Here is a 25,183-nt window from a genome sequence, read left to right on the forward strand (position 1 = left end):
ATCTTTTAACGATTAATCGTCCAGCTTTAGTGTGGCTAATTCAAGTCTTTATAATTAACCCTTTGTGTTATGTAGGTTCACGCAGTGTCTGTGTTGTGATTGACAGGCTATGAAGGAGGCAGTCTGGTTAAGTTCCTCAGGGATATTGAGCACAGCACCGAGTTGATGCTTGACCGCTGGAACATCGACATTGTCCCTGATGATAAGGAGGAGAAGGGAGATCCTGTACCCTACAGCATAGTGAACAACTACTTTTCCATCGGAGTGGTGAGAATTTACTACAGTTTTTTTCACAAATGCTTGCAGCTCAAAGAGACTCAACATTATAGTATCAGAACTCCTGAAAGTGCTGTTATATCAGATGTTTTACAGAAACCTCCTCCTGTCTTTCTGACCACACTCATTCATCAGTCAAAATCTCTTACTCCCTATTATGAGTGTGTAGTTTTTACCAAAGCCTGCATGAGGCTAAAAGTAATTTGTGATTAATTAAACGTTGTTTTCTCATGTAGCATTAGAATTAATTATCGTTGTCAGAGGAACGACAACACGCTTAAACTTTGCTGATGTGATTTACTGCGTCTGAAGCAGTTTCATGCCTGTGACTCGTGTATCATTGGACAGAATTCTCCTTCTCACACACAGTTGCTTAGCAACCCTCTTCTGTTCAAATGTTATATCCCATGTTGCTATCATCAAGCATTTATTAACAGAGCAGTTACATGTCTTTCACAAACTACTTATGCAATCTTTTTCTTCTACTTTTTATAAACCAGATTATATAACAAATGAATAAGTGAAAAAAAAAATTCAAGTGGTTTTGCCAGGTGGATGGATGGTCACTTTGTTACTGTAAGAAGTTACTGACTTAAAAAAAATATTCAAAACCTTCCACAATTATACAGTGAGAGGAATAACTAACTGAGATGAAAACAAAATTCGATGCAGAAATGAATGCCAAGGAGGTTTTATACAGATCAGGATGGATGAATTTCTGTTCTTTCGCGGGCACAGTCCCTGGGACCAGGTGGGTCTCCGTGAGCCTGTCTTCCTCCCCTTGTTTAGCTAATGATTTATTTCTGTCCTGTTTTTAGAACCTGTCGCTATAAATAGTAAGTCTGCTTTCATTTCTGAAAAATGTCCAATATTCTATTATAATCAGCTGAATCCCAGGTGTGTTGGATGATTGCTGTTTTATCTCGCTGAAATGTGCCAAGTAGTCAGGCCACATTTAGAATGGCCAGAAATAGTGACGCGACCTGAAACGGGCCACCTGACCTGCTTGAAATGGGTGTGAAGAGTGGCAGGAGGTACATGCAAGCTTTACGCGAGGTGGCATGAAAACAAGTATGAAGGAATGCGCCACTTCAGGGCTGTTATGTAACTCAGCTTAGTGTCCCACTGTCTCCCATACAGACTGTGTGCTCATCAGCCAACAACATGAACCACATAGGAGTTTTTGTTGTAGAAGCCTTGAGAGATTGTTGAAGTGTGCAAATGATAAATGTAGCACTCTAGTTCTATGAGAAATAAAAAATCATTAATGACATATATAATGCTTAACAAACCAGTACTTCATGTAACTTCAAATATATATATATATACTGTATACGGTACTGTGCAAAAGTATTAGGCACGTTAGTATTTTCACAGTTATTTACATCTTTGCTGAAGTGTGTCAGTAGGAAATATCAGCTTACATTTCTAAACATTCATTTTGGTGTTAATTGTAATAATCCAGTGATATTTTTATATGCACAAGGAGTCTGACAACAGCGGTATGATCCAAACAGAGATCTGATCTCACCATCATCAAGTCTGTCTGTGATTACATGAAAAAACAGACTAAATGTAGAAGAACCGAGGCAATGTCTCCAAGACACTTGAAGAAACCGACCTGCAAAGCTACAGTACTGGGAAAAGATTTAGACACTTGTGTAAAAATGCTGTAAAGTGAGGATGCTTTCAAAATGAATGTCAAAATAGATTTTATTTATCAGTTAACTATTAAATCAAATCAATATTTGGTGTTTAAGACAGTTTTTGTCCAGGTAGACTTGCCCATAGTTTTTCAGGTAGCTTTGCAGGCAGGTTTCTTCAAGCGTCTTGGAAATGTTGCTACAGTTCTTCTGGGTTTAGTCTGTCTCCGTTTTTTCTGTTTCTTCATGTAATCACAGACAGACTCGATGATGGTGAGATCAGATTTCCGTGTGGATCATACCGGTTGTTGTCAGACTCCTTGTGCATACAAAAATCTCACTGGATTATTACAACTAATCGCTAAAGGAATTGTCACGTTTTGGTCTTGTCTCTGTCACGTTTTGGTTTGTTCATGTCATGTTCCGTGTCTGTCATGTGATTCCCTGTTTGTCATGTGATCCTGCCATGTGTCTTGTCATTTGTTAATCGTCTGTTCATTGTTCACAGGTGTCCCTTGTCTTGTCATTAGTCTGTGTATTTAAGCCCTCATGTTTGCCATGTGTCTTTGTCAAGTAGGCTATTGTTTCCTGTTGTTGTGTAAGTTCATGCCTTGGTTTTTGTTTTCATGCCACGCCATGTTTTTGTTTAATGTTTTGTTTTAATTGTAATAAATACTGCACTTGGGTTCTCGCTACAACTTGCCTCCAGTGGATCATTACATTTAGGTTTTTCAGGAAGATGTATTAACAGTGGTATTCAGATAAGTAATACCCTACAACAGAAATTGAATTAAGTAATCAAATGTAAAATATCACTGCTGTATACAATGAATATAGACCAATCCTCATTAAAACTAAAACCAGTTTATTCATTCAAGAGCAGTGAGTGTTTTTATGTTTGTCTTTTGTTGTTTGATTAACAATAATGACTGCTGCAGATTTTTTAGGCTGCTGTCACTTTAAGAGCTAATGCACAGATCAAATAAACTGTTACACACACGCTCTTTCTCAGTGTTCACATTCACTTAAGATGCAACCGACTGTGTTTACGAGGATACTTACCAAAACGGCATTTCGACATATTTGTGTGTAGGCTATTTGACCGTTTAGGCGCGTATCTGAAGCCTACATTATTCTTTCCTTATGCGTGTTCCGGCCCGTCTCGGAGTGCGCGCACAGGAGGGCGCCTTGGGAACAGTATCTCTTTTACGGCTTAATATGCTTTTAATAACACCGTTTAATACCAAACACGTCCCAAAGTTTAGCAACATTAGACTGCATTTACAACACTTTGATTTGGCTGATTTGTATGTCAAGTTTGGGCTTTTAGGGAGGAACGAAAGTGCACCGCTGTGAAGGGAAGGAATGCAGCAGCGGCACAATAATCGTTTACGCCGATTATCTTGTTTTCATAATTGTTGGAAGCCAAAATCGAAAAAAATCAATTAGAATTAATTGCACAGCCCTAGTGTCAGACCATCTGATGATACAGTGTGGTGGTTTGAAGAGGCTGGTAACATGAAGGAGTGCTGACTATGAATGGACAATGGCCTATACTGTGAACCCTGAGTCTTGTGATGGGGGTGGACTGACTGTGCCGTGTGGGTCCTTGTGTGGCTTGGCACGGAAGTTAGTTCTCACAAGACATCAATATAATATTTAAAAAAACAGACTCGTGAGTTACACTTTTTCTTTTAAACTGTAGTGTGTCATATTTGGATTTTGAAATAATGAGACAACTATGAGTAAGCCAGTTGTAGGTTGAAGAAGTAGTTCACTAATGAACATTTATTATAATTTACTGACCCTCATGTCGTTCAAAACCTGCATGACTTTCTATCTTCTATGGAACATTAAAAATATATGTTTTGTGTTCATACAATGAAAGGCAGTGGAGTCAAATGTTGTTTGAAACACACATTTTTTCAAAATGTCTTTTGTGTTCTGCAGATGAAAGAAAGTCATTCAGGTTTGAAATAATACGAGGGTGATTCAATTATGACAGAATGTTCAATTTTTTAGTGAAATATCCCTTTAATATTTCTAAAAAGCATCCAAACATTGCTCTTCTGCTTTAAGCTATTTCTGATATGAAAGTAAAGTCTGTCATTAGATAACTGACTGTTCATGAAAGAATGATAGCTTTACGGTACCCAATAAAGTGAGCTTTGATGGTTCCAGTTAATTACATTTTCGTTCGTTCGTTACATTAATTATATAGCGCTTTTCTGGGTACTCAAAGCGCTTTACATAGAAGGGGGGAATCTCCTCAACCCATTTCAACCCATTCCTCAACCCATGCCTCAACCCATTTCCTCAATCCATTTCAGTGCGCAGTTCCGAGGATGCAGGCAGTATTGTAGGGGGCCGTTTGTGTCTGAAAGTGAAATCACGATACTGTGGTGTTTGGTGCAGTGTGGCATGGCACTGGAGCAGAGGGACAGGGTGCTGGGAGTCCAGGAGGACAGGGCAGATGGCTCCGCATTGGGCGCCACTGACACCTGAGTAAAGCAGTGCAGTGACTCATGCCCTGATGTAATCATTAGTAATGCTGCTTCAGCCTTCAACGTTTTCCAGTCACTATCCATGAAGGTTGTGTCGACTGTAGACGCTTGGGTGTCGATCCATGGTGTTTGTGGTTTTCAGGCCGTTATCACCAGGATTATGTATTTCATCATTTGTGACAGAGCTCATTTTCTCTTTAGCTAAACTAATAGCCTAATAATAGGCTAATAATAATAATGTGGAAAGAAAACAAATGTTAAAAGGATAGTTCACCCAAAAATGAAAAATCTATCATCATTGACTCACCTGTATGCCGTCCCAGAAGTATATGACTTTTTTTTCTTCTGTGGAACACAAATGAAGATATTTAGAAAAATACGCTATTTCTGTGAGTCCATTATAATGCAAATGAATTATTCAAAGTTCGCTTGAGACTTACTGATATAAATATTATAATTAAAGTTTATTTGTAGTATTATTTGTAGTTTTTATTGCACAATGCACATTTCTTAATATTGAGCCTAAAATGTGTTTTAATATCACTATAGTAAGGATAGTATGATATCTGTATAATATCAGTCTTTAAATGCTAAATATTTAAAGTGTACCCAAAGTATACTTGCAATAGTTCCACTTTAGCTCAGTCAAATATATTTAAGTATATCTTTAGTTGAACTTCAGCACTATTTCCGGATAACTAAAGTGCATTAAGTACAAAATTAGTTGTATATATCAATTAGTATATCAATGTAGCATACCAAAAGTATAATTTCAGGGTATTTATATTAATTACAAACATATTTAAATGCATTTGTAGTATACTAAGCATAAAATAAATGTAAATACATTTTGTTCTATTTATTTTTCACTAGGGAGTATTCTTCTCACACAAACATACGGTTTGTATCAGAAGACATTGATTCATCCACTTGGGTCGTTTGGATTACCATCGTGTTTGCTTTGTTTGGTTTTTTAAGGGTCGACTTTGAGGGACCTATCTACTTGAAACTTAGTGTGGCACAGGACGGGATTTGAATTGCTGAGTGCGGATGTGGAAGGGAAGATACTGATATGTGTGCGGAAAGTGTGAGAAAGAAATCACATGTGGGACTTGTGCAAAGTCCAATTATCAAACAATAAAACTTACTCAAATGTATTTTGTTTTTAAGAATGTTATTCATGTTATTAGTCTATTGTGCAAAAGGGCTTAGGATAGTCATCAGGGAAAGGTTTGGGGTTGTGTGTGTTCTTGTGTCATTAGCCAATCAGCTTCTTCATGATTTTCCTCCAATTCCATTGAATGGTCACATGCAATTGCAGTTCAGGTCATTGGCCCAAAAACTTTCTTTGAACAAAGATACTTCAGGAGGACCCTGCACTAGTTTAGCAACTACCATTGCGATGAATAGAAATGCTTTCAGGTATGATAGACTTCTTTGCATGAACCTTCGCCCCAACTAGCACAAACTGATAGAGGAGGGCAGTGCTTTACATCCATGTGAATCTGATTTCTGAGACATCTTAGAATGGCATTGCAATCCTGCTGTGTGATCCAATTCACCCTGGAAAGAATCCTCAGGAGGAATTAAGGACAGCAAACACACCATGTCAGCAGCCATTAAGGACATCTCTCCATGTATCTCCAGGCCTGGGAGTTGAAATCGAATCGCCTCTCTTGACATCAACAACTTATCTGTGTGAGCCTATCCCCCTCCCCGTGGTTGGGGTGCTTGGAAAACTGTCCCGCTGCCATCATGTTTTCACTGTTGTGGTATCATGCACACCTTCGTCTCCAATGACTTCAGTCAGTTCTGCACTGGGACAGCAGTACTGGTTATAATGCTTAGTTTATTAAACATACAAAATGCTTCAAATGATTATTCATATATGTAAATACGCACCAGTTTAACAACAAGACAAAGCGATGTAGCTGTTGTGGAAAAAACTAATAAAGCATGTCACAGTAGCAATCATTCTCCCCTCCGCAATGTTTAAAGTTAATGGCCAGCCCAACTTAGGAACTCGGGTATAAAAATAATCTCAGAGCTTCCCAGTAGAAAATACAACTTCAGAGGGTATTTGTGTCCAATTTTTAACTAGGAAACTCATATTTACGATAATTCCGATAGGATGATAACACGTGAAGGCAGCATATTACGACGGCTAAGGGAGTGATGGCAAATTTGACGTTTGTTTCTCTCTTCTGCCCAATGTAAATCAATCTCTGTTTTTTTGTTTTGCTTTATTTGTAAAGTCAAATATAGAAACACAATTAGTTTTTTGCATTTAGGGCTAATGGAAACACAAAAATTATATTTGTTGTAGTTTCCGTTCTGTAGTAGAAGTTTACCTAAATGTGGCGACTACTGCTTCTGAGAACCCCAGAAATGTGAAAAGGGTCCAGTCTGTCCTAGTGTAATATAGCTGTGATTTGGCTGTAAAGAGCTTACGCTGGTTTAATAGGTAGCTAAACAAACAGCCGTTTAAGAGATATATTCAATCGTTCAACCTTATCTATGTGATAAGAGTGTTTATTTTGGAGCTTGTCAGTCTGTGTGTGTATGCATGTGCATGTGTGTGTATTTGTGTTTATAGTACTGGCACGGACTGAAGGTCAGGGGAAGTATCAGTGACAGGAAGTGTTTGGGTGCCAGAATCGGACCAGGTTACCTCCATAATGAATGGCCGTGCTGAGTGACACCTGGCCAGTCTTATAGTTAGAAGGAAAACAGGGTCCACCTCTCCATTCACCTCACACATGCACACATTCAGAGCATTCAGACAGTATTCACATAATTCACTCATGCACTTATGTGGACTTTCACACGAACGCACCTCCAGTCTCACGATAAGTCCCATATGCACCTGCTCCCACCGTGCTGACAGGAGCACAGATGGGCACTGACTCAGAACAGTGCTACAATAACCCAGTGTGGACACACCAATCACTGTGACCTGAATATCACCTCGCTTAATACCCTTCACCTCTTCACCCCATCGATAGATGCTCTCCCAGGAGGACAATATCTTTTTTTGGACTGAATTAATTCTTGAACTTTGTCCACAAATAAGTAGAAGCCGTCTAACTGTATATGATACAATCCCTGAGGTGATATACAACCTTTACCTTGTTCAGATAGTGGAGGGGGAATGCCAGGAACAGTTAAGCCCGCAGTTTCATTCCATAGGGACAGGATATGTCTTAGTGGAGGACATGGTGTCCTCCCATAGTGCACAGTTTGGGATAAATCATAGCATAACACCCCAGAGAGGTGGGCAGCTAAAACTTTTGAAAATATACAATACAGGTGGGATACTGTTAAGCTGAACAAAAGCTTCCATTTATATCTGTGCATTCCCAAACTACATGTAATATCATTCTGCCTTATATTAGATGCATGTAGGTCTGAACTTTTGGAGCTATTGAAGAAACACATTTTTGGAGTAAGGAGGAGATTCTGATATCAAAACATGGCCTACATTTTTAAGAGCCTCATGACTCTTGTGTGCTATCATAAGGACATGAACAGGAATTAATGAGTTGGTTAAAATGCATTGCTAGAACAAACGTCTCTAGTATTTGCAGAAGAGAATAGCAGGAAAAGTAAAGCAGGAAAAGCATGTCTGAGTTTATTCAGAATATGCTGATGTCATGTTTTCAGGAATATCCCAGCTGTGGATCATATAAACTATTGTTTATCCAGTATATGGATAAACCAGTATAATTAATGAAAACGATTTCTAATAGATTTAGTTGTTTTGGAACCCCTTGCTTTTCATTGTATTATCTTTTGTGTAAAGGAAATAAAAACGTCATTGGACGAGAGCAGTGCTTTTTGAGGACAGCTTCCTGTTTTTCATTAGTTATGTTGCTCTTTAAAGCGAGGTGTCGTGCAGTGCCCGTTTCCTTGTCTTGGCATTCGCTGCAGTGATTGAGGTACAGTGCGTTCTGTTCTCTTCTAATTTCACACATGCCAGTTTGTGGAACACCTGCATGGACTTTCTGAGCATCGACAAATGTCGCATATACATTGTCTATTCTTTGATATTTTGACTGACTTCAGTGATACCATACGTGCATGGAGCACAGCAGGAGTCCCTTCTGTAGAACGCAATGCATCATAGCAGTGGTTTGGATATGTGCGGGATACCAGTCCACCGCCCCTCCACGCAGCCTCCCCAAACCTCCTCCCCACTTCCTGTACCCTCTCCCATGTGAGTGTGCCGCAGCACCTGCAAGCACGGGCAGGAAGCCAGCACAGGTGCTAACGTAGCATCGTCTGCTCGCGGCTTGATCGGCGTGCCAGCAGCTATCAAACCCTGAGAATCTCACCCTCGCACACTTCCTCCCTGTCTGAGTCTGTGACACGGTGAGCACTGCAGTGTGCCGAGATCCATCGTTATATTACACAGCGAAACTCCGAGACAGGTGTTACGTGTGTGTGAATGTGTTCAGGCTCGGGCCTAGTGAAGGATGTGGTGGCTTTGAGCTCTTCTGTCTTTTACATGTGCGTGTGTAAATATAGAAATAATCAGTTACGGTTGCAGACCTGATTCATCAATTAGCTCTTCTGTTTGCGCACTGTTGCTTTGATTTTAATCAAGGCTGCTTCAATGACGGTGGATTCCGCTCTGGTTTGGTGCTGCAAGAGCAAACAACGTTTTAACTCCCTGTTTGATCCCTTATGCTCTCAGCTGCCATTAGGTCCTCACAGGCAGAACTTCATATCCTTCAAGTTGACAGGATAATGGTATATAAGTAGCTGATGTGGTCATTTTTTGTTAAAGGGTAACTAAACACTAAACCAACTTTTTTTAATTAATGATCTGTAAGACTGGGGGCCCTATCTTGCACCCGGCGCAAATGACTTTGTACACTGACGCATGTATCATTCCTATTTTGCAGCCGCGCAAAGCGGGCTTTTCCCTCCACAGACGCACGTCGCTAAACTAGGGAATGAACTTGCGCTCCCTGGGCGGGTCGGCGCAAAAAGGAGGCGTGTTTCGGCGCAAACATTCCCTAGTGCTATTTTGCAGTTCCAGAAAACAATTCCGCCACTGACCAGAAAAAACCTAGTCTAAAGTCAGTGGCGCGTTGCGCGTTGTTCATAATGCTATTTTAAGAGCGCATGCTTGGCCATAATGTAGCGGGTGCACAATGCGCATACACTTTGATTCTCTCATCAACACAGATGCAGCAGTTTTTATTTTTGCAAATCATACATTATAACAAGGAAAAATATTAACACATGAGGGAAATCATTGTGGTGTCCATGAAGATGTAAAAAAAATGTAGTTTTTTCCCTCCCACGCCTGTTTAACCGACGCTGATTTGGGTGGGTTTCTCCCATCCCCATACAACGTCACTTCTCTGTCTTTCACTGCCCTGACAAGAACGTCGGTCTCCTCGGCTGTGAACCGCTCCTGGCGCGCGCCTGGTAAATCCACCGTTATAATAGCAATCCGCCATGCAACATGCACACCTGCTCTTAAAGGGTATGTTGGATGACGCTCTGATTGGTTTATTTCACGTTACGCCCAAACCACACCTATGAATAATGAAGCTATTTCAGACCAACCCCTTTTAAACTTGCGTCGGGCGCAAGAGTCATTTATCCCGCAGGTTAAGTAGCAACAGCGCCCAAGACCCGCCCACAAATTACTTGCGCTTCGCGCTTGATACTTGCGTTTCAGATCGTTAAAATAGGGCCCTGGGGCTTTATTAGTGCTGTCCATTGATTCGAGTAACTTTTTTGACATTTGGGTATAAAGTGTTTTAATTCTACAATATATGGTGTAAAAACGTCTGAGTGCTGCCCTCTTCAGGTTGAACGGTGGCTACTGCAGTTGAATTTTCCTATTGGATGTTTGCGGTAGTTCTTGACGGTAGCGGTGAGAGCTGACTTAAGCAGGTTTCAGCTCACCATGCCCTTGGTACGAGCTACCACGTCCATGGCAGTATAAAAACCATGTTGTTTCGTCAAAACCACTGTAGCGAGTCAGGAGTTGGAATTGCGAGTATTGAAAACGATCAGGATAGAGTGTCCGTTCATCCCCTCTATCTCCGCTGGGCTCCGCCCACTTTTCCAGCATTTTTTCAAATATTGCCAGTGGGTGGAGTCAGGCTCTGACCAGGGGTTTAGTTACCCTTTAAGAAAAGTATTTAGAATTTTTTTTTTCTTTTATGGCAGTGTTTTTAATAATTAGTGTTTGCTAAGGCAATGTTTTTTTAATATATATTTTTAGTTGACGATGACACTTCTGTATTATTATAGTATTTATTTTCTTGGCAGATTCGTTTTAAACCACAGCAATTTCATGAAAGTGTACATAATGTGTGGGTCACATGCAGTGCCTGAAAACAATAATTAAATTATCCTCAGAAAATAACTTTATTTTTTTTTTTTTTTTTTACCCTGATGTTTAAAATATTTATTATTGTAATTAATCAAATAAATAAGATCATTGATTTAAAATGACACTGTGGCCCTACGCTATTTTCAAGATAAGATCATTTATTAATGACTACTCTTGTACAGGCAGCTGATGATCATTGTGGGATACTTCTTTTTTTTCCGTGTACTTATTTGAGGAAGTTAAATAACCCTCAACCTTTGTTTTCAGCTGAAGTATTTGCTTCCAGGAATATGTCTAGAAAATCCCTGGAATGTTTTTTTTTTTTTTTTAGGGAAACAATTGTGAATATGATGAAGTACACACTACCGGTGTAAAAGCTTGGTTGTTGTTACTTGTCTTAGCACAACTGTTCATTTTCTGGACTTCAGTGTCCTATTCTTTGACTCCTCCCCCTCCCCCCATCATCTTCTGGCATTCCTGGAAAGCCTCTTTCCTGCTGATACCATCTCTTATGCATCCAGCTTCGCTGTATTTATTTATTTTTTTCATCAGGCACTGTAGAGCTGTGGCCCCATTTCCAGAATTGTGTACTTTGTCCAGCAGGCCTATCTGCACAATCATCTTCCCCTCAGGCCACAGCAACAGAACTGACAAGCAGATCCCTCCCCCAAAGCACATGAGCTCATGATGTGAAACAGGGGCCTGTTAATACCCGAGAAGCTCTCGTTTTCTAGGCATGGCTATTTTTATTGCACCAGAGAGAAAATCACCTCTCTAGCACCAATTTGAAATCATCAGTCTATAAACTCAATGAGCCACTAGGTTTCACTTTAACACTCAATAATATTCCCCCGGTTTCACAGACAAGGCTTAAGCTAGTCCCAGACAAAAACGCATGTTTGAGCTGTTTTAACTGAAAGCAACTTGCACTGACATATCTTAAAATATGTCATTGCCATTGTTTTGTCTCAAAATGCATACCAGTAATGTTTTTTTCTAAGGCACGTTTATAAAAGCTACTTAAAAATGCTACTTATAAAATAAAAGCTACTTATAAATGCCCTAATTGAACTAATGCCTAATACTGGCTTAATCTAAGTCATGTATGTGAAACCGGGCCATTATGTTCTAGTGATGGCTATTTTGACATAAAAAGGATCGAATCAAAATAATAAGAAACAAATCAGCATATTAGAAAGATTTCTGAAGGATCATTTGACACTGAAGACTGAAGTAATGATGCTGATAAAAATTCAGCTTTGCCATCAGGAATACATAAAACAATCTTACAGATCCCAATCAGTGGTGTATATTCACTTGAATCATTAGCCTTCACAATTATTCTTAATATGATAATTATAATCAACATTTCAAAATTAACAAAGCACTCCAGTAATATAATTGATGCCATTTGATTCAAGTGCAATTCCACTGGAGTGCAAGGTAATAAAATGGTTTAAAAAAAATATATATTAAATATAATATTATATAATATACAGTATATTCTCCTCTATTACTAGTATATACAATGTTGATTTGTGAACAGAAAAAAACATATATTTAACTTATCAAATAAGCAGAAAAATTTAGATATCTACCGGTACATAAATTTAAGGAGCATTTCAGCATGTGTGTTCCCTGTGAGGGTGATCCTACAAACAATATCTTAAAGGGGTCATATAATGCCATTTTTGTACAAGTTAATATGAATGTTTAGGGTCTAAATGAAAACTTTGTAATATACTTTTATTAAAAATTCTCATTAGTATTTTAAGAAAACACTAATTTTACCTGGTCAAAAACAGCTCTGTTTTCAGCATGCCGTTTCAGTGTATATGCCTTTAAATGATAATGAGTTTCGCTCACCCCGCCCCTCTGTTCTGCTGGCGTTTTGATAGCGTGTGGAGTGTTGCCTTGACAACAGGGTATATTTGAGGGTATATTTTGGAGTGAGAATGGCAGCGGGAGTCTCTGAGGACACATCTGTGCAACTGTATCAGTTTGAACCGGAGTCGGACCCGGAACAAGATGACGGCCGTAAAGAAGTTCGACAATTAAGGCTCGAACAGGACGTTTCTGAATGGTTGGTTAACGTAATGTCACTTTGATCTATTTTTGTATGTACTGGCAGGGTAGAGTAGTGAGATACGAACGCTATGTGTTTACTGATGTATACGTTAGTTCATTGACAGATTGACGTTACAACTAATGGTCATGAAAAACTTTTTTTCGCGATTTGCAAAGACAGAAGGTTAATAAAACTTTACACTTACTTCTTCTGGAGGTGCAGAGGGAACATAAATAGTTGCCACCGATTCTTTTTTCAGGAGCAGCTTCTTAGCAAAACCAGCTTTATACTGACCCTCGTTTATAAAGCAGTCTGGTGAGAAATGATTCGAACGCAAACATGAACGCATTGACGTTGCTCGTGGGGAATATTCTCTTCGAAAACAAAACTCAGCCACTGTGTCTTCAGCGGTTCGGAATAAGGAACATCAAAATGACTGTGTTCGTTATTACACCCAAGAACAGAACACCACAATCGCTTAGACGCCATTCTGCTCCAGCGTATCAACAATGACGGACTATGATGACAGCTCGCTCAGGGCGGGTCTGTGTTGAAACGCTGCTGTCAATCAACAATCGTGGGAGGGGCGTCCGTTTTATTTGACGTCACAAAAACGAACGGCTCAATTTGAGGCAGGGGAAAACATATGAGATTAAAACAAAAACACTGGATGGATTTTTATGATGGTGGTACAGACACTGCCAACACACATTTCAGTACAATCAACTTTTAAAAGTGCATGTACCATTATATGACCCCTTTAATCAAATCAAATCTGTATATTATTGTTATTTATTGTTTATGGTGTTGTTTATTTTTAGAGGCTGTCCTTTTAATTCTAGCAATTAGTTGGAGGGTTTTTTTTTTTTCTGATTTAATTTTTATGAAAATAATTTGTTGCCATTCCATAGAGGGTTAAACATTGATCAGTGTTAGCAGGGATGGTTGTGCCACATCGTCTGGGTCATGTCTGAACAGCTTTGTGGCTATGCTGTATGGCCTGGGGCTGCTGTTTCCTCCCAGTCCTGATTTTGAACAGTTGATTTAGGATGGGCGCTCCATCAGCCATCCGACAGCACTGTCAGTAGCTCATTAGCCTGATACTTAAAACAGTTTTATGTGTTTAGCAAAAAGAGGCAGTCAACCTGTGTTTCCTGTTTTCTGTATCCCCTTTCAGGACGCATCCATAGCGCATCGCTTCCACTTAATGAGAGAAAAACATCCAGAGAAGTTTAACAGCAGGTAAGAGAACATGCATGTTTAAATATGAGCATATGGAGAAAATGCTAATGGGAATTTCAATAAAAACTGCAGATGAATGACGCAAGTGAAAAGAAAGGAGAAAAAAAATGGTTACATCTGAGAGGGAACTAAAACCTTTACTGAGTTTTTTGTCCAAATCAGCCATGACAGACAATGAACAACACGACATTGGTTTCTTTTTCTGCTGAGTCATGCAGCATAGCCCCGCCCACACTGAAAACTCATTGGACCAAAATTTAGGCCTTTTTATTCTCTATATAAGTTAGGGTTCACTTTACTGCGTCATGAGCAGACTTCCACTCTTTTTGTATTTTAACATCTTTGACTTTGGTCTAAACCCACTATTTACACTTTTCTCTATCAATTGTGTGTCCTCAGATCAAACTAATTTCAAATGGAAGTTTTATTACTTGACCTTCAAAAAGAGACTTCCTTTTTAGCATTAAAAATACCTGATGAATCACCATTCGGTGTTATTCGCCTCTTCAATCTGCTTGTGTCTGTGTCAGATCTAGCACAATGTCGGCTGCATGACTGTTTCGATTGCTTTGCTAACTCAAGTAGCGTCCGTTTGAATGGAGTTTCTTAATTAAATGTTATGCAACGCATCTGCCTCAGCGGTGGAAGGTAAACCGGTAATGTATGCTTTAGAGTATCCATTTAAAGTGGTAGGGTAGAAAAGATACGGTCTAATTTGAACCCTATTATCTCCACTAAATTGTGTCAATTTAAGTAAGGAGGAGAGAGAAAGGGTTGAGATGAGCAGGTAGAATGGGTCATGATGACTTTAGTGAGGCAATTCAGCATGAGAAAGGACAGTAGTGAAATCATCATTGCTCTGAGATATTTGTAGTGTACAATAAGCCTTCGTCAGTCTTCCAGCAATAAAAGGATAACTGCTAAAACTGACCGTAGTACAGCACTTTGGGTCGGCTCTAACAGCTCCATAAAACATGTTTTATCTTAAGAAAAAGTCCCTCAGAGCCTCTGGTGCACTTTACAGTAGCCATTCCCAGCTCCCTTTGATGTGGATCTCTTTCAAGTCCGTTGTACTGTTCTCTATTCTGTTAGTTGATGCCTCTATTGAGAAATGTTGTAAAAAGCTCGCGTAGCTCTTGGCCGGGAAGCGCTCTGAAAGAATGAGGCTTTTTTCTTAAGGGTCAGTGGTCTAGCTTGGTAAGACTCCAGGCATTTTAGATTGCCATTCATTTTCTCACCAAAGCAACTCAATAATGCAGCACAAATATTGAGATTTATGCAACTGTTATTGGTTGCATAATCTGATGTGATTGGACAAACAATGTTCCAAGAGGGCTGATATTTAATATTAAGTAATATTGAAGGATTTTAAGGATATTAATTTGATCAAAAATGACAGTAAAGACATTTATAATGTTACAAAAGATTTCGATTTCAAATAAATGCTATTCTTTTTACACTTAAAAATAAATGTCAATTTTTCCACAAAAATATTAAACGGCACAACTGTTTTATGGGAGAATGGGTCCTGTATACAGAGGTTTGCTGTAAAACTCTGGATGCTGGGGTTTACGTAAAGATGGATGACACCCACTACTCAGTTTACTGTATTTGAGTGAGAACCTGTCACGGCAGCACTGCTTTTTAATGACTTTTTTAAAATAAGTCCCTAATGACTCATACACGATCTGAATTATGGGACCTGCCTGGCTGAATTAACTAGTTAATGTTTCAGTTGTTCATAATTCATACACCTAGATTTCCACAGCACATTAAAAATGGTGCAATGTGATGCGAAACTTCCCGTGGTTTCTCCACAATGCCGGGTTTCTAGTCTCCTTCATTGCAAGCTTCATTCAAATGTGGCTCATTTGCAGTTAAGTGATTGATGGACAGAGAGCCCAAAATAAGAATAATGGAATTATGTCCTCAGCCTATTTAAATCATTCAGTGTTTAATCCCAGAGTGAGTCACCCAGAAACATAATATAAAACACTGCCAAACCAAATGCTTCATCTGCTTTTCTTTGTTCTGCAGATTTAGAATAGCTAGCCAGTGCATCTGCCAATCTATGGCTTTCTAATGAGGGCTGTGCTCAGTGTTTTTAGGTTTTGAGAATGCGCTCTGAGATGCAACGTGTCACCAGATGGTACATAAATGATGGTTGCCATGGAGTTGCATGATTTATCCTCAATGAACCTGTTCATGTGACATGTTTCTGTCCACCTGTTATACTTCACTCCTATGGAAACAGTCTAGAGAACAGAACAGCATAATCATGCACTTGGTTAAAAGTCCAGTTTAAAATGAAAATGTTCAAATTCCTTTCAAATGTGTTTATATATAAGTGCATGTGTTAACATCCACATGCATTCCCACAGTGGCGTGGGATACGCAGGGGGGAATACGTGTGACTTCTCTCACCTCGGTGCTCAGTGTTCTGTGTCAGTAGTCGGTCTACAGGGAACCCGCAGCCCAGGTGTTAATGGCCGCGAATGCACAATGGACCCGAGCCTCTGTGTCCGCTCCTCCCAACGGGGCAGCCAGAGGAAGTTTTGGATTAAGAGGTGTCAAATTGCCCCATAGAAAAGAAAAAAGCCTTCTAAGATGCCTTTGTCTTTTTGATTAAAATAACAATGATGGCTCTGTGGACAGTCAGTTTCTCAAGAAAACAATGGGAAGAAGATGAGAGGTAGGGTTGAACACAGAGTGGGGGCACATGGGGGGATCTTGTTTCTCCTAATATCATGGTGGATTACATTCCCACACTTTATTTCTTTAGTTTCGTAATGTTTTCTTTTGAACACCAATTTCAAAGTATTTTATTGGCATAACTGTTTCGTATGCAATGTGGTACCGCTGCAAAACTACAGCTACAAAAAAAGGGTTCCTGTAATGGTGATAAAAATAGAAAATCTATAATAAATGAAAAACATTCAACATTAATAAGATTAAAGAACATTAAGAATATAGTAAATTGGTATTAGCCACGACTGTCAACAGATAATACTGCATAAGATAAAAAATAAATAATCTGAAATCCATTTGAGGCTATCTCATATTATTTTATTGTAGTAGCAATAATTGTCTTAGCCATTTTTTCCCACAAATAATATCCCTAAATAATATTATTATATATTCCAAAGCCTTGTCATCTCCAGCCATTAAAGCGCTACTGTAGTTATAATGGTACAATTTGCAAGAGAAACAGCTCAGTTGAATTATTAATGTCGATGAAGATTTGACCTTTTCTGAACGAATACTTCACAATAACTTTGTATGTGGCAGTCAGTGAGGGGTGGGGGTTGCATTAAAATGCATTTATTTGTGCCTCAAAGAGACATTTATTGATTATCAGCAACTAAGCATGCAAGTGGCCTACAGGGAAGTCAGTTAGGCTACTGTATTTTCACATTGATCTGTGAAAAGCATTGGGCTTTCATCATGTGCTGTTTAGGGTCATGTAGATGTCCCTTTTTACTCTGCAGCATGTTCTTTGCACCATAAAAATCAAATATGGCATTAAACATGCATGCCATTAACAGCTGTGCTCTGAAAGACATTTGTCTGCTATCACTCGTCATATGTCCTGCAGTAAAACATAAGTGTTTTTTTTCTTATTTTTTATGATTGTTTTTTGCAGACACATTACAAGTTCAGACAAAATAGTAAATCTGTTGTGTGTGACAGTTACTTTTGCAAGTAGCTGAAAGACACTTTTGGGTGAAAAACCCTGTAAGAATGTAAGTTTTGTAATTTTCTGTCAGCTTTCAAATATCAGGGTCTTTATAACAGAGGTTTTGATCATTTGTCATTGGTTGAAAGTTGCACATAAATCTTGTTACAGTAGAAATAGAGAAATTAAGATATTATTGAATGAATAAAGAGAAGACTTCTTTCGTGAATTTATCAACTTTATCTTCCCAGTTAAATTTGTTGATTAAGGTAATGAATGTCATGAGATGAAACTGTACTGTTACAACACCTCCTCCGATCATGTGACCGATAGAGGAAAAGGCCAAATATGGTCCTGACCCAAGCTGCCGTCTGTCTGCTCAGCATGTGAGCATGTGTTTCATAACCCCTAAGAAGGTGTCTAGGTTATGTCTATGTGAGTAAGGATGTTTGTGTACTGTGTGTGTGTGCGGTGGCCAATTCATTGTGTATTTTAGTGCAAGGACCGTATGCGTGCGTGGGTGTGCATGTGCGCAAATCCCTCCGCGTGCACATATGTGTGTGTGCCGGGGGTCAGCAGAAACCCAGCATGGCTGTGTTCTGGAACCTGTTGTTCCCTGCTGCTCCATGCCCGTGGTGGGGAGGGATAAATATATGCTTCCCTTCCTCACTGCCTCTGGCTGCTGCCAATAGAGCAGCCCAACAGAACGTACCCCCTGCCCCGACCCTCCTTCCCACACACACACACACACACACAAACACACTTGCTGTGGAGCAGGTCACAGACAGACTGTGGAGGAGCATGAGCTACCTGGAATCAGACTGTAGTCATAAAGCTAGCTGAAGATGTGCTGAACTAACTGCTGTAAAATGTTCATTTGACCCCACCTATAAAGATGCCACAACACAAAATAAATGGTATAATAATAATAATAATAATTAAAGCTGCAAGCAGCATTTAGCGGTGTTCAAGCAGTTAAGGCCTTTAAGGCCGTTAAGCACAAAAGCATCAAAAGACGTTAAGTTTTATGTAGCAAGCATGATTTACCATGATATACTACATTTCAGTGTGATTTTTCATGATTTACCATGTTCCAGTATGATTTACCATGAATCTAACATTATTTTTTATAGTTTACTTTGATGTACCATGTTATAGGATGATTTACCATGATATAGCACATTCTAGAATAATTTACCAGGATTCTAGCATGATTTACCTTTTGTACTATGATTTACCATGTTTCTGGCGTTATTTACCATGATTTACCACGTTGATACCAATTATGTGAAGCATCAGAACAATTGAAGTGATAAACTCTGACAAAATATGATTGTGTTATAATAGTAATTGTTTTATAAGGGATTTTTGTGTGTCTATATATATGAATGCAAAAGCACATGAGTGGCCAGCAGAGGGCAGCAGAAGACCACTTATTGGCTCACTTTCATTTTCAACTACTTTGTTTCTCCAGTATTCTTCACTGAAGCAAACCATTTTTATCATGTTAACTCCATAATGCATGCTTACACACACACACACACACACACACACTTTTGGGATATGTTATTGTGAAAATCTGTTTTAATGGTATATGAGCATTTCACATATTTCTTTGCAATGTAATAATATAAAACTAATTAAAGAAAATGCTTTAAGCATTTGTTTGTTAGCCAATGCTGAAAGCTGATAAAAAGATTAAAAATGTCTAATGCTGCTGCTCCATCTAGTGGACAACATTGCTATTACAGCCTACTTATACAATATGCCATGGTTTTCATATCATTTAATCTACACACGCTCATTCTGTTGTAGATAGAGACATTTGGAACTTCAGGATCCAATGTGACTCAATTGTCACTTCAATAGATGATTTTTGACTAAATGTTTTTGTAAATGTTAAAATAGTGAATTTATAAAGTCTAAATATTAATTATAGTTGAGTAGTGTGACAAAATGACTTTTTTTAAACAGCAGGGGGCAGTAAAATACCACTTATTGGCTTAATAGGCCATTATGTGCATATAATTTTCACATTTTTAACTGTTATACAGGCATATTTTGTCCAATCTGTCCGAGAATTTTCATGATTATTTAGAGTCACGGCCCACATGTTCAGACTTGTTTTTAATAAGATCTGAGCATTCATTGAAGAGATATAGGCTTTCGGGCACACTCGGTCAAGACTACACATTGAAGTGACCCTATTATAGCCATCAAAATGCAGAAGTTCAACCTTTTCTGATAATTATTGATCTAGAGAGTCCAGAGAATAGTACTGCACTGGTTTTAAACATTATGATATGAAAAGTATACGATCATAGATGGAAAAGACCATTTACAGCCAATACAGGCAATTTACCATAGGAAATGTATGGTTTTAAAGCTTTTTGACAGTTATAGCGCCACCTATGGTCCGATCTCCATGAAACTCTGCATGCTTCTTCACCATGTTAGGACACATGTGCTCATCAATTTTTGTGAAGTTCTGAGTTTTTATTTATGATTTATAGGCTTTTGAGTGTATTTTGACACGCCCCCTTTTCTAAATGACCCTGTTACAGTGAACCAAAGGGCAAAGTTCAACTTTTTTTTGATAATTATTGATCTAGAGAGTCCAGAGAATTGTCCTAGACTGGTCTGGTTTTGATCGGGCGAAAAACCAGGGACTAGTTCGCAAAAGTAGGTTTTTAACATATTCGTGAATATTTAATGAACGATTTGATTGACAGCAATGGTTCTAGAGGCAAAGTTGTTCACCATGAGGAGATCTATCAAATGATATGCATTTTGGGGGGATGTGTGCAACACCACGTGATTACAGAGCCATAAAACTCGTTAGCGCCAACTAGTGGCCGATTTCTTTCAAAACTCTTACAGACCTCTTAGGCCATGAGTCGAACATGTCCATCGAGTTTCGTTCCGATTGGCCTCCGTTAACCTCGTCTCATAGGGGCTCAAACTTCATTGGTCGATGGCGGCCATGTTTTTTGAGATACGTCAATGTCCTCATAGACATACATGGGGCCTTGGACCAAGACACTGCATACCAATTTTCAAGTCAATCGGACTAACGGTCAGTCCTTTATATGTTTTTTTCATGTTATAGCGCCACCTAGTGTTCGATCATCGCGATTTTTTTACTGTGACCTCAGATTGAAGTCATGCACACGTGTACCAAGTTTGGTGAGCCTATCTAATTTACTTCTGGAGTTATAGCCATTTTAGAAAAATAGGCTCCTCCCACAACGTTCTTTTTGCGCCCCCTAGCGACCGGAAATCGAAATTTCAACTTTTTTTCGATTATAATTTATGGTCAGACTCCACAGAACATTTGTGCACTGGTTTGGTTCCGATCGGGCGAAAAATCAGGGACTAGTTTGCAAAAGTCGTTTTTTGACAAAATTCAAAATGGCGGAAAATCTATCATGACGCAAATGAAATCGGAGATATACGTTTTTTAAGTCAGGAGTCCAGCTTTCCAATGATATAAGACACTTGAGTCTACGACTTACGGTCTAGGAGTTATGAGCAGTTTTGCGCAATTGGTTGCTATAGCGCCACCTATGGGCCAATCGGGCTCATAATTTGATAAGCTCTCCTCGATTTTTGTACTACCATCTGACAAAGTTTCAAGTCTCTAGCATTTACGGTTTGGGCTGCACGATGCGTTTTACGGCGGAAGAATAATAATAAAAATTAAAGCTGCAAGCAGCATTTAGCGGTGTTCAAGCAGTTAAGCCCTTTTAGCACATAAGCATTAAAGACATTTAGCAAGCATGTAACCACTGACATAATAGATGGAAAACCGTTTACCATGATTTACCATGATACTAGCATGATTTACCATAATTTTACCATGATTAACCATGTTCTAGTATGATTTACCATAGCTTTACCATGATTTACCATAGTTTTACCATGATTTACCATGTTCTAGTATGATTTACCATGAATCTAGCATGATTCACAATGTTCTAGTATGCTTTACATGATTTACCCTGTTGTAGCATAATTTACCATCGTTTACCATGATTTACAATGCTCTGGTATGAATTACCATGAATCTAGCATGATTTACCATAGTTTTACCATGATTTACCATGTTCTAGAATGATTTACCATGAATCTAGTATGATTTACCATAGTTTTACCATGATTTACCATGTTCTAGTATGATTTACCATGAATCTAGCATGATTCACAATGTTCTAGTATGCTTTACATGATTTACCCTGTTGTAGCCTAATTTACCATCGTTTACCATGATTTACCACGCTCTGGTATGAATTACCATGAATCTAGCATGATTTACCATAGTTTTACCATGATTTACCATGTTCTAATATGATTTACCATGAATCTAGTATGATTTACCATAGTTTTACCATAATTTATCATGTTATAGTATGATTTACCATGAATCTAGCATGATTCACAATGTTCTAGTATGCTTTACATGATTTACCCTGTTGTAGCATAATTTACCATCGTTTGCCACGATTTACCACGCTCTGGTATGAATTACCATGAATCTAACATGATTTACCACAGTTTGACCATGATTTACCATGTTCTAGTATGAATTACCATGAATCTAGCATGATTCACCATAGTTTTACCATGATTTACCATGTTCTAGTATGATTTACCATGAATCTAGCATGATTCACAATGTTCTAGTATGCTTTACATGATTTACCCTGTTGTAGCATAATTTACCATCGTTTACCATGATTTACCACGCTCTGGTATGATTTACCATGATTCTAGCATGATTTACCATAGTTTTACCATGATTTACCATAGTTTTACCATGCTTTACCATACTTTTACCATGATTTACCATGTTCTAGTATGATTTACCAGGAATCTAGCATGATTTACCATAGTTTTACCATGATATTCCATTTTGTAGTATGCTTTACATGATTTACCCTGTTCTAGCATGATTTGCTTTAGTTCAGAATGTTGTTGAAACTCAAGGCTGTTAAAATGAAAGTGAGCCAATAAGTGGTCTTCTACTGCCCTCTGCTGGCCACTCTACTTATTAATAAAGTCTTTTTGCATTCATATCTAGACACACACACACACACACACACACACACACACACACACACACGTCATTATGAAAATATATGAAATGCTTATAGACCATTCAAATATGTCTTTGCAAGCTATTAATCAGATTATTCAGGATTTATTCAGAAACATGGGACTACACACACACATTCTGTTGTAGATAAAGTGATTTGAACTGTCTCTCATTCAGGATTAACATTTGTCTGTGACACAATGCTTCAATAGATGAATTTTGACAAAATGTGAGTGTAAATGTTAAAATAGTGATTTTATAAACTCTAAATAAGAATTATAGAATATTAGTAGTTAGTAGCATGACAAAATGACTATTTTAAACAGCAGGGGGCAGTAGAATACCACTTATTGGCTTAATATGCCATTATGTTATAACTTTAACCTTTTTAACTGTTATAGATGCATTATTTCTTATCTTATTTAGAGTCACATGTTCTGACTTGTTTTTAAGAAGATCTGAACATTCATTGAAGAGATATAGGCTTTCTTGGTCAAGGCTACATATTGAAGTGACCCTATTATAGCCATCCAAATGAAGAAGTTATAACTTTTCTGATAATTATTTATCTAGAGAGTCCAGATAATTGTACTGCACTGATTTTGAACATTATGATATAAATATTATATGATCATAGATGGAACACACCATTTACAGCCAATACAGGCAATTTACCATAGGAAATACATGGTTTTAAAGCTTTTCAACAGTTATAGCGCCACCTATTGTCCGATCTCCATGAAACTTTGCATGCTTCCTCAGCATGTTATGTCACATATGCTCACCAATTTTTGTGAAGTTCTGAGTTTTTATTTATGATTTATAGGCTTTTGAGTGTGTTTTGACACGCCCCTTTTTGTAAATTATCCTGTTATAATGAACCAAATGGCAAAGTTCAACTTTTTTTCGATAATTATTGATCTAGAGAGTCCAGAGAATTGTACTGCCCTGATTTTGAACATTATAATATAAAGATTATATGATAATAGATGGAAAAGACCATTTACAGCAAATACAGGCAATTTACCATAGGAAATACATGGTTTTAAAGCTTTTCAACAGTTATAGCGCCACCTATGGTCCGATCTCCATAAAACTTTGCATGCATGTTCATGATGTTATGTCACATATGCTTACCAATTTTTGTGAAGTTCTGAGTTTTTATTTATGATTTATAGGCTTTTGAGTGTGTTTTGACACACCTATTTTCATAAATGATGCTGTTATAGCAAAGCAAAGGGCAAAGTTCAACTTTTTTTTGATAATTATTGATCTAGAGAGTCCAGAGAATTGTACTGCACTGATTTTGAACATTATGATATAAATATTATATGATCATAGATGGAACACACCATTTACAGCCAATACAGGCAATTTACCATAGGAAATACATGGTTTTAAAGCTTTTCAACAGTTATAGCGCCACCTATTGTCCGATCTCCATGAAACTTTGCATGCTTCCTCAGCATGTTATGTCACATATGCTCACCAATTTTTGTGAAGTTCTGAGTTTTTATTTATGATTTATAGGCTTTTGAGTGTGTTTTGACACGCCCCTTTTTGTAAATTATCCTGTTATAATGAACCAAATGGCAAAGTTCAACTTTTTTTGATAATTATTGATCTAGAGAGTCCAGAGAATTGTACTGCCCTTATTTTGAACATTATAATATAAAGATTATATGATAATAGATGGAAAAGACCATTTACAGCAAATACAGGCAATTTACCATAGGAAATACATGGTTTTAAAGCTTTTCAACAGTTATAGCGCCACCTATGGTCCGATCTCCATAAAACTTTGCATGCATGTTCATGATGTTATGTCACATATGCTTACCAATTTTTGTGAAGTTCTGAGTTTTTATTTATGATTTATAGGCTTTTGAGTGTGTTTTGACACACCTATTTTCATAAATGATGCTGTTATAGCAAAGCAAAGGGCAAAGTTCAACTTTTTTTTGATAATTATTGATCTAGAGAGTCCAGAGAATTGTCCTAGACTGGTCTGGTTTTGATCGGGCGAAAAACCAGGGACTAGTTCGCAAAAGTAGGTTTTTAACATATTTGTGAATATTTAATGAACGATTTGATTGACAGCAATGGTTCTAGAGGCAAAGTTGTTCACCATGAGGAGATCTATCAAATGATATGCATTTTGGGGGGATGTGTGCAACATCACGTGATTACAGAGCCATAAAACTCGTTAGCGCCAACTAGTGGCCAATTTCTTTCAAAACTCTTACAGACCTCTTAGGCCATGAGTCGAACATGCCCATCGAGTTTCGTTCCGATTGGCCTCCGTTAACCTCGTCTCATAG

The 25,183-nt window shown here is 38.2% G+C and overlaps 1 protein-coding gene across 4 annotated transcripts in view; it reads left to right on the forward strand.

The window, feature by feature from the left end:
- Nucleotides 1-25,183, forward strand: part of LOC130085888 (diacylglycerol kinase gamma) — a 203,275-nt gene that overhangs the window by 144,541 nt on the left and 33,551 nt on the right. For all 4 annotated transcript variants that reach the window (XM_056251876.1, XM_056251875.1, XM_056251877.1 and 1 more), the window contains 2 exons: nucleotides 107-267; nucleotides 14,027-14,091. In XM_056251876.1, coding sequence (XP_056107851.1) covers nucleotides 107-267; nucleotides 14,027-14,091 — 226 coding nt within the window. The remainder of the gene's footprint in view (nucleotides 1-106; nucleotides 268-14,026; nucleotides 14,092-25,183) is intronic.

This window comes from Rhinichthys klamathensis, unplaced genomic scaffold (assembly GCF_029890125.1).
Source record: "Rhinichthys klamathensis goyatoka isolate OS25496 unplaced genomic scaffold, OSU_Roscu_1.1 h1tg000090l_1, whole genome shotgun sequence".
Taxonomy (NCBI): Eukaryota; Metazoa; Chordata; class Actinopteri; order Cypriniformes; family Leuciscidae; genus Rhinichthys; species Rhinichthys klamathensis.